General features: G+C 42.8%; 1 protein-coding gene across 20 annotated transcripts in view; it reads left to right on the top strand.

Annotated features, from left to right (window-relative positions):
* The window catches only part of ZFHX3 (zinc finger homeobox 3), a 408431-nt gene extending 392999 nt beyond the window's left edge, over positions 1 to 15432 (top strand). For all 20 annotated transcript variants that reach the window (XM_083513430.1, XM_083513429.1, XM_083513427.1 and 17 more), the window contains one exon: positions 9934 to 15432. In XM_083513430.1, coding sequence (XP_083369556.1) covers positions 9934 to 11522 — 1589 coding nt within the window. In that variant the 3' untranslated portion in view covers positions 11523 to 15432. The remainder of the gene's footprint in view (positions 1 to 9933) is intronic.
* Positions 15433 to 16400: the final 968 nt, after the last annotated feature.

Below are 16400 nucleotides of genomic sequence, written 5' to 3'. Positions count from 1 at the left end.
TTGCTACAAGCAAAAATGGCCTTCCTCAGATCCACTTTCTGACTGACCTCGTGCACAAGTGCTCAGCATGCAATGACAAGGTTCCTGTTTCAGGTGGATGGTTCTTGGTTGCTTGAGAACCAGTCACCACTGTCATCAGGGGTCGAGGAAGCAATATAGGCTCATTCCTCCCTCCAAGTCCCAAGGCCAATTCTATTTTGTTTTTGTTTTTATTCTTATTCTGCTCTTGGACCCTGCTGGTAGCCCAGAACTCTGACAACGTAACGTAAGCATTAACAATAAAGTTTATAGTTAAACCCAACAGCAAGAAATACAATTCACAACACCAATTTGATTAAGTTCAAAATGTCATTTAATCGTCTGGAGGCCGCTCCTCATGCAGTAACTACAGAGAGGAGAAAAAGGGCTAGAGCTTCCAGTTAACAGAAAAAAATGGCACACGGCCTTCCTGTGACAACCCTTCATGTCCCTCCTGCAGAGCAAGAACTGGCCTCCAGCAGGTGGCTTCTCAGTCCTTGGCTCCATGCCTTGAGCACCTTGACCCTTGCTCATTTGTTGGCTTTCATGCAGGCATTTCCAAGGCCCCTGTTTGGCCTCTCCTGTTTAGTGGGTGCTTCTCTTACCACAGTGGAATGTTAATCATCATGATTTCTCACAACCAACTTTTCTGCAACCTGAATTTGTTTGTTCATTTTCTAAACTACTTTACATCACATTTGCTCCCAGTGTGGTTTACAAATAGAATGCCTGAGCGTTAAAAGTATGAAATATAATACAAAATTGAAACCCCAGCAATATCATACAGCAGATGGGCATCATGCAGTTTCAGCTGGTCCATACTGAACCACCCCCAAGGCCTGGATGAAGAAGTACATCTTCAGCTGGTGCTGATGAACCAGATAGGGCCTCAGGGGGAAGGGGACTCCATAGCCAGGGTGCCACTGCAGAGAAGTCCTACCACGAATCACTGAATCGTGGGCTGCTTAGCAACAGGACTGCCAACAGGGCCTCCCTTGCAGGCTGGTATAAGGACAGATGCTCCTTCTAGCATTGAAGTCTCAATTCATTTAGAGCTTTATAAATTAACTTGGACACCTTGAATTGGGCTTTGTAACCTACAGGTGACTAGCGCAGATCCTTGCAGAACTGATGCTCTGTAGTTGCAATTAATTCTACCACTTAACACTGAAGTGCCACTTTTTGCACTACAGGGGCAATTCAGACTTTCAGGGTCTGCCTGGGACTCTTCCATCAGAAGGCAGACAAAGGGGATTGTTTTTGTGAAAGCACCTCAACGTTGAATTCTCTTCCTGCAAAGCTAGCGTGCCAGAGGGAAGGCTGTGCTGGAATTCAGCTTCCTGGTGTGCTGGACTGCATATAAAGCTGCTTTGTGCACTCAGGCCATTGGTCCATCTAGTCCCCTGCTTTTATCTCTGGCTGCTACGTCGAAAGCAGACATAGAGGCCTTTCCCAGACATATTAGCTGAGATCACCACCAACTTGGATGGCTTTAAAAAGAGAATTAGACACATTAATACAGGAGGAGGATAAAGTTATCAATGAACACTACCCTACCAACCAACCTTCCTGAGGAGCTCTCTTGGGAGTCCCTCAGAATTGCTGGACACACCCACCCACACCCTAAATGTGTGTGTGTGTGTGTGTGTGTGTGTGTGTGTGTGTGTGTGTGTGTGCGCGCGCGCGCGCGTGCGCGCGCACACACACACACACACATATAGTTCACATTTTTAATACGGAGACAAAAAACACATTCCACATCCTCTTTCCTCCACTCCCCCAATTGTACAGCTTTCATACCAATCCCTACATACAACTAAATATCTGGTGACTCCCCTTCCACCCTTTTCCTGGTTTCTTTATTAAATCACGTATTCCAAATTTTTAATCTTTGAATTTCTTCCTCTTTTAAATTCTATTAACTCCTATTCTGCTGGATTTACTCAAGACCTGCTAAGTTAGTTATTTGTTTATACTGGTCCTTATATTCTTTATCCTCCTTTTCTCTTACCCTATTCGTTATGCCTGCCAATTCAGCATATTCAGGCATTTTAAACTGCCACTCTTCCTTGGTGGGTACCGTACCCATTTTCTACTTTTGTGCCAATAAGATTCTGGCCACAGGGGTGGAATATAATATTTGTTGTTCTTGTTGTTTTTAGGGACTTCTGTTGTTACCATTCCCAAAAGGAATGTCTCGAGCTTTTTTGGGAAGGTTCTTTACAATATCTTTTTTAATTCATTGTAAATTACTTCCCAGAATTTATTGATTACTCTACAGGACTACCACATGTGGAAAAATAATCCCTCTACTTCATTGTATTTCCAACATTTACCGTTTTCTTTTTTAAACATTTCCGCTAGTTTGGCAGGTGTTAAATACCATTTGTGGGTCATTTTCATCATATTTTCCTTTAATGCGTAACATGCCATAAAATTCATATTTACTGTCTATAAATTCTCCCACAGCTCATAATCAATGTTATAACCCACATCCTGTGCCCACTTAATCATACTTGATTTCACAAATTCTTCTTTTGTATCCTAGTCTAGCAGCAGTTTGTACATTTTTCTATAATACTTTCACGTTCATATCTAATAAATCCCTTGTGAATTTGGGATTTTCGTTCTGCAAATCCAGTGTTTTTATCCATCTTAAACAGTTTGTTTATCTGATGTTTCTGTAACCTATCTGTTAGTAATTTTTTTAATTCCTCGGGATTTTTCAACCTTGGTTCCTGTCCAGAAAGATCTAAAATTTCTTTATATGTTAACCATTGTTTGTCCATATTTGTTCTTTTCTTGCAGTGGCTTCAGTCAGGGATATCCATATTGGTGTTTTCTTTTCTAATAGATTTCTGTACTTTTCTCATACTCTGTATATATATTTTTCTGATCACATGATTTGTAAAGGTTTTATAAATTTTAGCCTTCCCATGCCATAGGCAGGCATGCCACCCAAATTGTATACCATGTCCTTCCAAATTTAAACCTCTGATATTTTCCAACAGTATCCAATCTTTTATCCACCATAAACATGATGCCTCAAAGTAGATTTGGAAGTCTGGTAGAGCGAAGCGTCCGCTTCTGTTCATATCAATCATGACTTTGTGTTTTATTCTGGGCTTTCTTCCCTGCCAGATAAACCTTGATATATTTTTCTGCCACTCTTTGAAGCATCTAGGGTTGTTAATTATTGGGATATTTTGAAATAAGAATAGCATTTTTGAAAGGACATTCATTTTAATAGCCAAAATCCTGCCGGTAACGATATTTTCATTCTTTTCCATATTTCCAAATTTCTCTTTATTTATTTCCAAACCCTTACATAGTGTAGTGGTTCTAGGGGTTGCTCGTGCGTAAGCCGGTGCAAACACCTGGCTGGGTTGCCTGAGTGAACCTTTTCTGTCCAGACAGCCACTCACCCGTGGTTGTCTCAATCGCTGGCAGAATCCGTCAGTGGGCGTTTCTTAAACTTCTTCCAGCAAAGAAGCTCTTTGACGCCTAGTCTCCTCCTACTCTCTCTACGTGAAAGCCTTCTGCGCAAGGAGGGCGTAGGCAGCGGAGGACCCCTACTCTCCCCACTGGTCCCCGGCAAGGAGTCATGGGACCGCCTCGCCGCTTCCCCCATCTGCCCCCCTTCTCCACTGGTGCTACGCTGATTCTCTTCCCTAGAAGATGGGCTGCCTCTCCCAATCCCGGGACGCTCTCTGGAATCCCTCTGGATCTTGCTCTCTCCCTCCGGCACTGATGGCAGTTCCCTGACACATAGTTATCTTGGTAAATACAGTGGTGCCTCGCAAGACGAAAATAATTAGTTCCGCGAGTCTTTTCGTCTTGCGAAGCACGGTCCATTGCAACTGCGCCTCTTCAAGCGGCTTTAAAAAAAAGCACAAGACGTTTTCGTCTTGCTAAGCAAGCCCATAGGGAAATTCGTCTAGCGAAGCACCGCAAAACCGAAAAACCCTTTCGTCTAGCGAGTTTTTCGTCTTGCGAGGCATTCGTCTTGCGGGGCACCACTGTATTATAGTTGTTCGTTGTTAACCAGATCTCCAAATATTAAAAAAAAATTCTCTACTTTTCACCCATACATGATTTCTAGATCGTTTTTTGCTTGGTTGTCCATATTTTTAACCATCGTCTTGGTTTTTCCTTTATTTAATTTGAAACCAGCTAGTTTTCCAAATCTGTCTCTCTCATCTATCACTTCTGGTATGCTCTCACTCGGATGTTGTAAAGTTAATACTAAATCATCTGCAAATACTTTTAATTTATAGTTTTGCTGTCCTACTTTTATTCCTTGTATTCTATCATTTTTCCTTATATTTTACGCCAAAACTTCTAATATTAATATGAATAACAGTGGAGACAATGGGCAGCCCTGCCTCATCCCTTTGTGTATCTTACATTTTTCTGAAATATTATTATTTACTATAATATTTGCTGTTTAGTCTTTATAGATTGATTTTATACCCTTTAGAAAGGTTTTGCCAAATCCCATCTTTTTCTGTAACTTTGTCATAAATAGCCAGGAGACGTTATTGAAAGCCTGCTTTTCATTATGGATTTCTCAGTATTCCAAAACATTTATAATGTTCCTAACATTTTCTTTCATTTGTCTCCCAGGAAGAAAACCCGTCTGGTCTTCATGTATCAAATTTCTTAGAGTCATTTTAAATCTATTTACCAATATCAATGTAAAATGTTTGTAATCATTATTTAATAATTATATCGGTCTATAATCTTTAGGTTCCATTAGGTCTTTACCATATTTTGGTATCAGAGTTATATATGCTTCGTTCCAGGACTATGGTATCCTTCCTGTCTCCGGTACCTTATTCATAATATCTTTGAGTGGAAGCGTTAGCTCCTCTTGAAATTTCTTATATCCTGCCGACAGACCATCTGGCCCTGGGGATTTTCCTGTCTTAATTTGGCTTAGTACCCTTTGCATTTCCATCACTGATATTGGAGTATTTAAAATCTTTGCATTTTCTTCTGATATTTTGTCCAGTTTACATTCTTCCAAATACTTCTCAATCAGTTCTGAGCTTTCTTGTTCTTTCTTATAAAGATCTACATAGAATTTAACAAATTCGTGTCATCTCTTTTTGATTGGTTGGGGGGGGTTCCATTTTTTTAGCAGACCATTGATTATCCTTTTTTCTTTTTCTTTCTTCAGTTGTCAAGCTAATAACTTTCCTGGTTTATTTGCCAATTAAAATCTTTTTTGTTTTATCACTTTAATTTTCATTTCTGTAATTAATTAGCATAGAGTGTTGTGCTAATATTTTAATTCTTCGTAATAGCTCTTTCTTACCTGTTTTTTTACTAAGCTCTTTCTCTTTCTTTGTTAGTTCCTTTAATACCTCTTGGATCTTTGCCTCTCTTACTCCTTTTTGATGTGCTTTTTGTTGGATCATGTATCCCTTCATGACCGTCTTACCTGCATACCACATCACATTCGCATCTACCCCTTTATTAAGATTGAATTCAAAATATTCTTTTAGAATCTTTTCCCCTTTGGTTACAATTTCTGAATTGTTTAATAATTCCTCATTTATTCTCCACCTGTAACCATTTTGTTTCTCCCTTAAAATCTTTACTGATATCAAATTGTGGTCTGAGATCATTCTTGGGTGTATCTCCACCTTTTTCACCCTCATCCCCAAATCTTTGGAGACCCACACTACAGTGGTACCTCAGGTTAAGATCTTAATTTGTTCTGGAGGTCCGATCTTAACCTGAAACTGTTCTTAACTCGAGGCACCACTTTAGCTAATGGGGCCTCCTGCTGCTGCTGCTGCTGCTGCTGCACCACCGCGATGCGATTTCTGTTCTCATTCTGAAGCAAAGTTCTTAACCTGAGGTACTATTTTTGGGTTAGGGGAGTCTGTAACCTGAAGCGTCTGTAACCCGAGGTACCACAGTATATCTGTTCTACTTGATGAATTTTGAGAACTTGAATGAAATGTGTACTTGTGTTCTGCTGGATGTTTAAATCTCCATAAGTCTATTAGGTCCATGTTTTTTATCATATCAAAAACGGAATTTGGCAGTTTCCCTTCCTTGGATCTTGTTTCCCGATTTGACCTATCATATTCCAGAGATGTGACCCCATTCAGGTCCCCCATTATTATTATTTTTCCATCATATAATTCAAATAGACTTTCCTCTGGTTTTTTAAAAATATATATAGAAGATTCATTTCTGTTCGTTTGGGGCCTATATTTCCACAATTATCCAACTTTTCCCTTCCACTTGACCTCCACCACTATTATTCTACCTTCTTCATCTTCATACCACTGTTTAGGCTCTAACTTTGGACAACTCCTAAATGGTGGGACTCTGTCTCCTGCAGAGGAGCATCTTCATTGCACAGCTTTTGCCATAAGGTGAAGATGTACCTTTTCACCCTAGTTAAAAGTATTTTGTTCTGTGGGACCCACCTCATTTACTTAATTTATATTGCTCTCTTCAATTTGGAACAGTTTTATATGGTCTGTCATTGTAATGGCTTTATCTGCTTTTATAAGGATAATAGAAATAGATGGCCTTTGGCCTGATCCAGCAGGCTTTCCTTACATTCTTTAACAGGAACTGCCTGTGGGACCCTCTGCTTTGCCAATGAGCAATGGCCCTTCCCCTAGTTTTACACATGGGGCCCCTTAAACCGAGAGAGCCTTTTGAAGAGGTCTGGATAGCTCTGGACAGTTGGCATTTGGCAATTTGTAGCAAGATAGGTACTTCTGCTTCTAGTCACGGCTGCTGTAGATGCTCTCTTCCTTCTTCCCCGAACTTGCCCAGAAAAGGTGTTCTAGTGGGCCCACCCCTCCCATCATCTTTTTTTAAAAAATATATATATATTTATTACTTTTCCAACAATTTAAACACTACCAAAAAAAATGAACAGTACAATACAATACAAAAACACTACATAACACTAACACATTAAACTAACAAAACAAGACAAAAACAATTTAAAACACATCAAACAATTTCAATATCTTATCTTTCATTTCCTTATTTCAACGACCTCCTCACACCTCCCTTTTTGTATTCCACTTCTGTTAATTGTTTCAGCAATTCCTTTCCATCTTCCTCTGTTTTCTATCCTATAATTATCTTAACACATTCTAACCTTATTTTTTCCTTTAATACTCTATTAATCTATTTATACTTAATTCCTTATAACATTTCTACTAAAGCCATATAACTTCATTCCAAGATTTTTCTAACATTCATTAATTTTACAGTATTTCTGTAAATAGTCTTTAAACTTTTTCCAGTCTTCTTCCACCGACTCTTCTCCCTGGTCTCGGATTCTGCCAGTCATTTCCGCCAGTTCCATATAGTCCATCAACTTCATCTGCCATTCTTCCCGGGTGGGTAAATCTTGTGTCTTCCAATACTTCACAATGAGTATTCTTGCTGCTGTTGTTGCATACATAAAAAAAGTTCTATCCTTCTTTGGCACCAATTGGCCGACCATGCCCAGGAGAAAGGCCTCTGGTTTCTTCAGGAAGGTCTATTTAAATACCTTTTTCATTTCGTTATATATCATCTCCCAGAATGTCTTAATCCTTGGGCATGTCCACCAAAGGTGAAAGAATGTACCTTCAGTCTCATTACATTTCCAACATTTATTGTCAGGCAAATGGTAAATTTTTGCAAGCTTGACTGGTGTCATGTACCACCTATAAATCATTTTCATTAAGTTTTCTCTTAGGGCATTACATGCCGTGAATTTCATACCTGTGGTCCATAGCTGTTCCCAGTCAGCCATCATTATGTTATGTCCAACATCTTGTGCCCATTTAATCATAGCTGATTTCACCATTTCATCCTGAGTATTCCATTTCAACAGCAAGTTATACATTCTTGACAAATTCTTGATTTTTGGATCTAACAATTTTGTTTCCAATTTTGATTTTTCCACCTGGAAACCAACTTTTTTGTCCAAATTATATGCCTCCATTATTTGGTAATAATGGAGCCAATCTCGCACTTTGTTTTTCAATTTTTCAAAGCTCTGCAATTTTATTCTGTCTCCATCTTGTTCCCGAATTTCCCAATATTTCGGCCATTTGGCCTCCACCCCTCCCATCATCAGCTTTCCCAGAACACAGCTGGAAATGTCAATAGTTCAAAACCAGACATTGTCATGGGGCATATTCCATCCTTCCCTAAGAGCCCTCCAGCAGCACTCCCCGTTCCTTCTTCCCATTCCCTTGTACCCACAATGAGCAAGAGGAAAACATCACAATTTATTTATACATTGTGTGTGGACTGGTCCTTTTGACCTACTCACAAAACAGGATATAACTTTGCATACAATTTGCCTGTACTTAAGTGTCATATACAAATTTGTGTCCTCTTTTGCAGGTGAACCACCACCCCCCCACAAGTAAATAGGTATGAGTAACAGAAAATCAGCAGATGAGGCTTCTTCCATAATTTGCTTCCTTACTAGAAAAGGCTTGATCTGTTGAATTTCTGCCTACCACACAGCTGTTAAAAGTACAAGACCCTGTTGCCAGTACTAAACTATGCAAATAACTCCAGTTTATTGAGCTGTAAACCAGTTATATTCTTGTAGTTTGGGGCAGGGAATCCTCTCCTAGCCGGTGAGCCAGATTCTTATTTCTCCATGCATCAAATTCCCCCATCCCATGTTGAACAATGAACTTTACAACCCTACCCCCACAACTGGATTCTCCCCCAAAAATAATCCCAATCCAGCACACAAAGAGACTGTCTAACCCTGAACTACACCATAGGGTTGAGATCTATTTCTCTCTCTCAGCCTCTGCTCTAGCAAAATTAACATAGCAACTCTCAACTACTAATGTAACCCATGCTTTCTTCACCACAGTATTAAGATGGATTTTATTTGCACTTGTGTTTGCATTAACCCAGTAATTTTTTTTTAATGTAAAAAGGCAGAAAAGGCAACATTTCTGCATTTTAAAAAAAAGCTGAACTAGAAAGAGCATGAATTTCTGCCTTTTTGCTCTTTGGTGGCCATGCTATTGCCCAGTCACAGATGGATTTTTCATTTATTTTCTCTGGACAAGAATCACTTCTCTACTAGGGAAGATGAAAACATAGTTTCAAAATGAACCAAAAAGTCCCTTCCAAATGAACCTGGCAGTCCTTCTCCATTTCCTGAAGCTACAGAAAATCTAGTGTGACACAAGCACCAAAGAAGGCTGAAAAATGACTTCAGAATGATTCAGGAATGATTTAAATTTTATTTTTGGTCTTCTGTTGGGCTTGTATGACTCTGAAAATCTCTATAGCTCTATACAGTACTGATTTCACTCATTGGCTAAAATCACTGAAAAACAGGAGCAGGTTCATATTTCACAAAATTATTGCTTGAGATGATGCCTCATAATTTTGCTTCATAATGTTCACTCTACATTTTTTATTTTTCTTAATGAATAGAATCATAGAATTACAGAGTTGGAAGGGACCATGAGGGTCATCTAGTGCAGCCCCCTGCAGTGTAGGAATCTTTCACCCAACATGGGGCTCGAACCCATGACCCCGAGATTAATAGTCTCATGCTCTACCGACTGAGCTATCCCAGGAATACTAGTAGTCTGGGACCCCTTGCTGCCTCTGGTCCTGGTACAGCAGTACTCTCTGTTGACACCCTTGGTGCTATGGCACAGCGCTCACTGAACTGCCCTCCTTTGGGATTTCTGCATAGTCTGAGCCCTCTTCTCCAAAGGGGGAAGTAGCTTTTCTTCTGTACCACCACCACCACCAACAACAACTCCTCTCTTTCTCCAACCAGAGGCAAAATGCAGGCCTTTGCCTTTCTGGGTCCATTGTCCAGCTTAGGAACAGGCCTAGCTACCTGTCTCCCACCTAAAACTTACTTTCTTTCTGTCCCTTTCTTTCTAGCTTTAACTTCTCCAAAACCCAACCTGATGGGTCTACCCGGCACAAGCATCCCCTCGCCTGGCCTTCCCACCTCTGGATTACCAAATAAACAACCTTCGGCCTCCCTGAGCTCCCCCACCCCAGCACAAGCCACAGCGGCCACGGTTCCACAGCCACAGCCACCACAGCCTCAGCCACCGCCTCGGAAGGACAAAGAAAGTGAGAAGACAAAAGAGAAGGACAAAGCACCCAAGGGGGGGAAGGGGGATTCCCTGCTGGCACCCAAGAAGGACAAAGTGGAGGTGCCTGCCCCATCTGCCCTCTCTGCCACGCTGCCTGCCATGGAGTACTCTGTGGACCCCACGCAGCTTCAGGCTCTGCAGGCAGCTCTGAACTCGGACCCCACAGCTTTGCTGACGAGCCAGTTCCTTCCCTACTTTGTCCCTGGTTTTTCTCCCTACTATGCCCCTCAGATCCCAGGGGCCTTACAGAGCGGGTACCTTCAGCCCATGTATGGCATGGAGGGGCTGTTCCCTTATAGCCCTGCACTGTCACAAGCCCTGCTCGGCTTGTCCCCTGGTTCCCTGTTGCAGCAGTACCAGCAATATCAACAGAGCCTGCAAGAAGCGTTGCAGCAACAGCAGCAGCAGCAACAGCAGCAGCAGCAGCAACAACAACAACAACAACAGAGGCAAGCGCAACAGCAGCAGCAGAAATTGCTGCAGCTGCAGCAGCAGCAGCCCAAAGGAAGCCAAACCCCAGTCCCTTCAGGGGCTGCTACCCCAGAAAAAGACCCTGCCAAAGAATCCCCCAAGCAAGAGCAGAAGAATGCACCCCGCGAGGTGTCCCCCCACCTGCCCAAACCCCAAGAAGAGCCTGAAACGGAAAGCAACAGTGCTGTGGACTCCCTCTGTGACCCCTTCATCGTTCCAAAGGTGCAGTACAGGCTGGTCTGCCAGAAGTGCCAGGCAGGCTTCAGCACCCAGGAGGCAGCCACCGACCACCTGAAGTCCCTCTGCTTCTTCGGCCAGTCTGTGGTGAATCTGCAAGAGATGGTGCTTCATGTGCCCACGGGCGGCAGCAGCAAGGGCAACAGCTCGTACCAGTGTGTGGCGTGTGAGAGCACGGTGTGCGGGGATGAAGCCCTCCAGCAGCATCTCGAGTCTGCCTCGCACAAACATCGAACAATCCCAAGAGCAGCAAGAAACGCCAAAGAGCACCCCAGTCTATTACCTCACTCCGCCTGCCTCCCCGACCCTAGCACCGCATCTACCTCGCAGTCTGCCGCTCACTCAAATGACAGCCCCTCCTCCCCGTCCTCAGCTTCCCCCCACACCTCCAGAAAGTCTTGGCCTCAAGTGGTCCCCCAGGCTCCTCTGGGGAAGCCTCCTCCTCCTCCTCTCTCCTCATCTTCAACGGTTACCTCAAGTTCATGCAGCACCTCAGGGGTTCAGCCCTCGATGCCAACAGATGACTATTTGGAGGAGTCTGACTCGGATCTTAGCCAAAAGTCCAATGGACCGGCTAGCCCGGCGGAGAGGCCTGAGGAGCCAAGCTGCCCCAAGGACGGTGGTCTCACTAGCCTAGAAATGGACACCTTTAGATTGTAAGCTTTGAAGATGAACAATTTAAAAAAAATGAATTTAAAAAAAAATTAACAAACCAATTTCAAAAATAGACTAACTGCAATTCCAAAGCTTCTAACCAAAAAAAAGAAAAAGAAAAAAAGAAGAGAGAAGTGTGGGTTGTTTTCCCATATACCGATGCCGGCAGATTTTCCATTGCTTTCTTTTTGCATTTCGGCTGTGCTGTGTTGGTCTGGAAGGCCCAAGCCCCCTACCCCACCCTGGTTGCCTCTCCGGGGTCTTTCTGTCTGTCTGTGGAGCCCCAGCCCCCCCCCACCTTTGAGAGCACAGCAGAGGCCGGCATAACTGTATGGGAAAGCAGACCACCTTGTTACCGTTTTAAATTTCTTGCTATCTTAGCATTCAGATACCAATGGCTTGCTAAAAGGAAAAAAAAAAGAAATGTAACGTCTTTTTATTCTCAGGTCAATCGCTCACACTTTGTTCGGTTTTCAGAATCATTGTTTTATATAAATATATATATATATATAATTTCTTTTTTGGTTTTGATTTTTTTTCCAAGAAAAGGAATTTTTTTGTTAATTTAAAAATGGGCAGAAAGTCTTCAAGAGACAAACAATGTGAACTGTGTTAGCTTTCTGGGGATTTTAAGGGTAGCTTTTCTGCTGAAGCCAATTTCAAGGGGAAAAGTTCAGCACTCCCACTTTTCAGAAAAACAAACAAACCCAACAACACGCAAAGAGTGTTAAGGACTTGGAGCTTAAAAATAAGTTTTAAAACAACTGACTTTCTGTATTTATGATAGATATGACCATTTTTGGTGTTGAGTAGATTGTTGCATTGGAAATGAACTGAAGCAGTATGGTAGATTTAAAAGAAAAACCCCTTTTGTGTACATTTAGCTTTTGTATTGGTCCAGCTGACGGCTTCTCATTGGATGTTGTCTTGTTCATTCCTAGCCAGCTAGATTACAACCCATCGATTCGCTCGCCGAAGCTTCCCCTCCCCCTTTGTACCTTGACTCCCTTCTCCATCCTGTAATCTTCCACTTATGGTCACTGCCTTCATTTCTTAGAGGGCAGCTGCAGAATTATTTTATAAAAACTAAAGAAAAAATTCAAAGGGTTTCAAAGGGGGTCAGTAGGATCCCTTGCAGAATATTTTTGTTGGGGGTTCAAAACTTTTTAAGGTGTATACATGTCTGTTACCCTTGTGCACTTAACTCTGTCTTCTTCTTTTCTTTTTCTTCTTCTTTTGGCTTCCTTTCCTCATTTTGTAAATGCTTCAAAGGCTCCATTTTGGAACTGTAGGCCTTTGTTTCTCTTTGGGTAATTAGGGTGCACTTCTTCCTTTTTCCAAGGACTTTTTGTTATATATGTGTGTGTGTGTGCTTGTGCGTGTGTGTGCGCGCGTGCATGTGTGGGTGGGTTTTGTTTTGTTTTTCTGTTTTGTTTTTCTTTCCTCGAAAAGAAAATTCATGCTTTAAATAAAATCCAAAGACAAACCCTTTTCACCACTGGTGCAGAATGAGCAAAAAGGATTCTTTTGACTTGAGGATTTGTTTCTGATTACCGCCACAAGAATCAGTTTAAATAAAGGAACTCATAAAGAAAAACATGCATGTAGGTTGTTCTCTGTGCTTCTTCTGCAAGCAGAGGAGCAAGCCTTCCTGCAACTGCAACAAACAACACGATGCTCCTGCGTTGTTAGGGTGGTGTCGCTGCTAGTGTCGTGTGAGCCCCAGAGGGGCAGGCAACAAAAAGCATTTGGGGCCTGGTGCAAATCTCTCTCTGCTCCTGGTGGCATCTTCTCTGGTCCGGAAATTGAAAGGAAAACTTTGTGCTGCTACAATGTAGAGTTTGGAGACAAGCAGGCCTTGCATGGTCACTTCCTAGCCAAAGGTCAACATTCCCTTCTCCCTCCCTGCACCCACCCTCAATAGTGAAAGGCCGCCTCCTCCTCTTCCTGACCATCTTCCTTGTGTTTCAAAAGGGAACTAGACTGTGAATGGGGGGAGGGGGAGGGAAGGGGCACTTCTTTCTCCTTCAGACTTCTCTTCCCTTCCTCCCTTCTCCCCAGCCCGCAAACTGTGGAAGCTGCCAGAGCCCCTGGGTGAGGCTGGTGTGTTCCATCCCAGAGAGGAAGGGCGGGTGGGCAGGCAGGCAGACTGACCAATGGACAGCAGCAGCGTCGTCCTCCTCCTCTCTCCTTCCCTCCCTAAGCCAGGACTCTTCATGCCTTTTTTGTCTTTAGCTTAATGGAAGACTCAACCTTGAACTGGTGTACATATTTCTGACTGATGCACAATGCAAGTTCCTTTTTTTAATTTTTTAAGTAGACCGTACTAAAAAGAGTACCATTGAATATTCCTGCCAGTATCCAATTGTAGCATAAGGTGTCAAAAGCGGACAAAATGTTGCTGTTTTCCCTTTTTACAAAGATCCTTGTATTTTTCCCTTGCTTGAGATGAACATTTTTTAAATTTTAAAGTTGTACAGTTTTTGTTTCCATTATTTTATCTTGTTTGTAATTCTATGAAAAATATATAGATATATATATATATTTTTTGCCATTTAACTTGTATGTTACTCTGTATCATATAGAAGTTTTTTGTTTTGTTTTGGTTCTCTGTGTGGTATAAGTTGCCAGTTAAACACTAGCTTTACCTGTCAGGTTTGCGTGGTCTGCTTTGAAATCATTTTGTTTATTTCCCCTTCTCCCTCCCTCCCCCCCCTTCCCCTGCCCCATTCCCGTAGATTAATCACACAGGGTGCAATCTTCCTCCTCCCACTCCAAATAGTGTTTCAGTGCATTTTCTGATATCTCTTCCTCTGTGTGGGGGGAGACTCTCCCAGTCTGATGAGAGACATCTCTGTCCTAGAAGGGCAGAGCAGCCTCCCCTGCTGCCCCTCTCCTCTCTCTTGCTCCCACAGCCAACATGGAGTTCATAGAGCTCCCTGAGCCAAGTAGCCCCTCCAAGCCATCCTCTGCCTCCTCCCACCCTGCCATTTTGGGTTGTGTGGGTTGGCACTTGGGTTCTGCAGAAGCTCAGCAGGGAAGGAGGAGCAGCTGCACTAAGCAGCACCCAGAGTAGTGCTGGGAAGTGGGGTTGGGAATGAGGCCTCTGTGCCAGCCAGTATTTGGTGCCCGGGCTGCAAAATCCTCCAGCCTCTTCTTTCCCATGGAACTGGCCTCTTACCTGAGCCACCGTTCACACTGCGGAGATGTCATTTTGTTTTTAACAGCTCTCCCTTGATGCTGGAATTTAAGCCAAGTGATAGAACGGAAAACACAAGCATGGCATTATTGAGCAGAGCAGTGTCTGTAACCAAGAGTGTTCTGAAGAAGTGGAATGTTGCTGGCTCTGGTTCCAACCAAGACCATGCCAGGTAGGCAGGCAGGTGATGACTGAGGTGCAGCAGGGCCCCTGTGCAAGCCAGCACAAAGGGTGGCAGTCTGGGACAGAAGTAGAACATGAGATATTTGGTTGGATTGATGGCACTGGAAATCCTGCCCACTGTGAAACACAAAGTTTTTGACTATTTTTCATTTGTTTGATTCGGGGGCGGGGGGTGGGGACAAGTCTGGATAAAACAGAAAGCATAAATGAGGTGAAGAGGTATATGAACAGCCTTTGCAATGTACAAAAACTAGAGCAAGTGAAACCAAAAATGATGTTCTTGGTGTTTTTCTATAATGTAGTCTTGTTAGCTTTTTTGTTACTGTAACAATGCTGATCTCGAACTGTACCAAAATACATGGAGACGGACAAAAACAGAAACCACACGGAACTCTTAAAAAAAAAGATTTTGTCACAAAACACTTTGTTGTCATAGTTAAGTTGATTGTAGATGGTAATTGAATATACTCCTTTGAAAATATTTCATCAAGTATGTTTCCTGCTCATTGTGATACATTAAAAAAATGAGCAAAAGCTCTTGTCTCTGCTGTCCCCGGGTATGTGTGAATGTGAGTGCCTGTCTGTCCTATGAAAGGGAGCACTTTTATGCGTGGGGGACAGAATGTGGGAAGAATGTCTGTGACAGCAAATCCCCTGGGTAAGTGCATGAGAGCTGCTGCCTCTTGTTCTTAGCGCCCAGGCAGAGTGTGTGCTACAGTTCTGTGAAGCCTAAGTGGCTCTGCAGGAGGACTTTCTTACCGCTAACAGGGGACACAGTTTGGGGAAGGGTGGCATTAGCTCAGTTTCTTGCCTCTGGGAAAAGAAGTGTTCCAAAATCAGAATTTCCCCAAGTGCCTAAGAAAGAATTCCCAGCCCTTCCGTTTCACAGATTACTTCAAGAGACTTAGGAACATGCTGGGTGAAAGTGGAATGAGGGGACAGTGTCTCCATCTCCTCAAGTGCTCAGCAAAGAGGTAAGTGGCTGATTCGCTGCCCCGTCTCTTTTGGCAGGGAGGGCTTAAGAGATGTGCAGGGTGGTAGCTGATCCTTGGCTGGTCTTCTAGTATGGGAAAGCCCCATAGGCAGACCTCTGAGTTCTTTCCTATCTCAAAGCCTAGAATTGTCCAGCCACCGTAAGAAGATAGACACCTGTGCACCATTTTTTATTGTTTTATGTATTTCATAAAATTTATATACCACTTGATTTTAAGGGGAGGGGGAAACCTCAAAAGCAGTTTTTGTTTTGCTGTATTAATATGGCCTGCAGGATAGCTCAGTCAGTAGAGCATGAGACGCTTAATCACACGGTTGTGGGTTCAAGCTCCCTCCCCTTGCCTGTTTGGCAAAAGGATTGCTGCATTGCAGGGGGTTGGGCTAGGGGACCCTCATGGTACCTTCCAACTCTACAATTCTTTTATTCTATTCTTATGAAGAATAAGAACAACCTAAGAAGAGCTTGCTCAATCAAGCCAGTGGCCCTTCTAGTGCAGTATCCTGTTCTC

Source organism: Podarcis liolepis (assembly GCF_965112155.1).
Source record: "Podarcis liolepis genome assembly, chromosome: 7".
In the NCBI taxonomy this organism is placed as follows: Eukaryota; Metazoa; Chordata; class Lepidosauria; order Squamata; family Lacertidae; genus Podarcis; species Podarcis liolepis.
The sequence above is the reverse complement of the archived record's forward strand: the minus strand, read 5'-3'. Positions and strand labels throughout refer to the sequence as shown.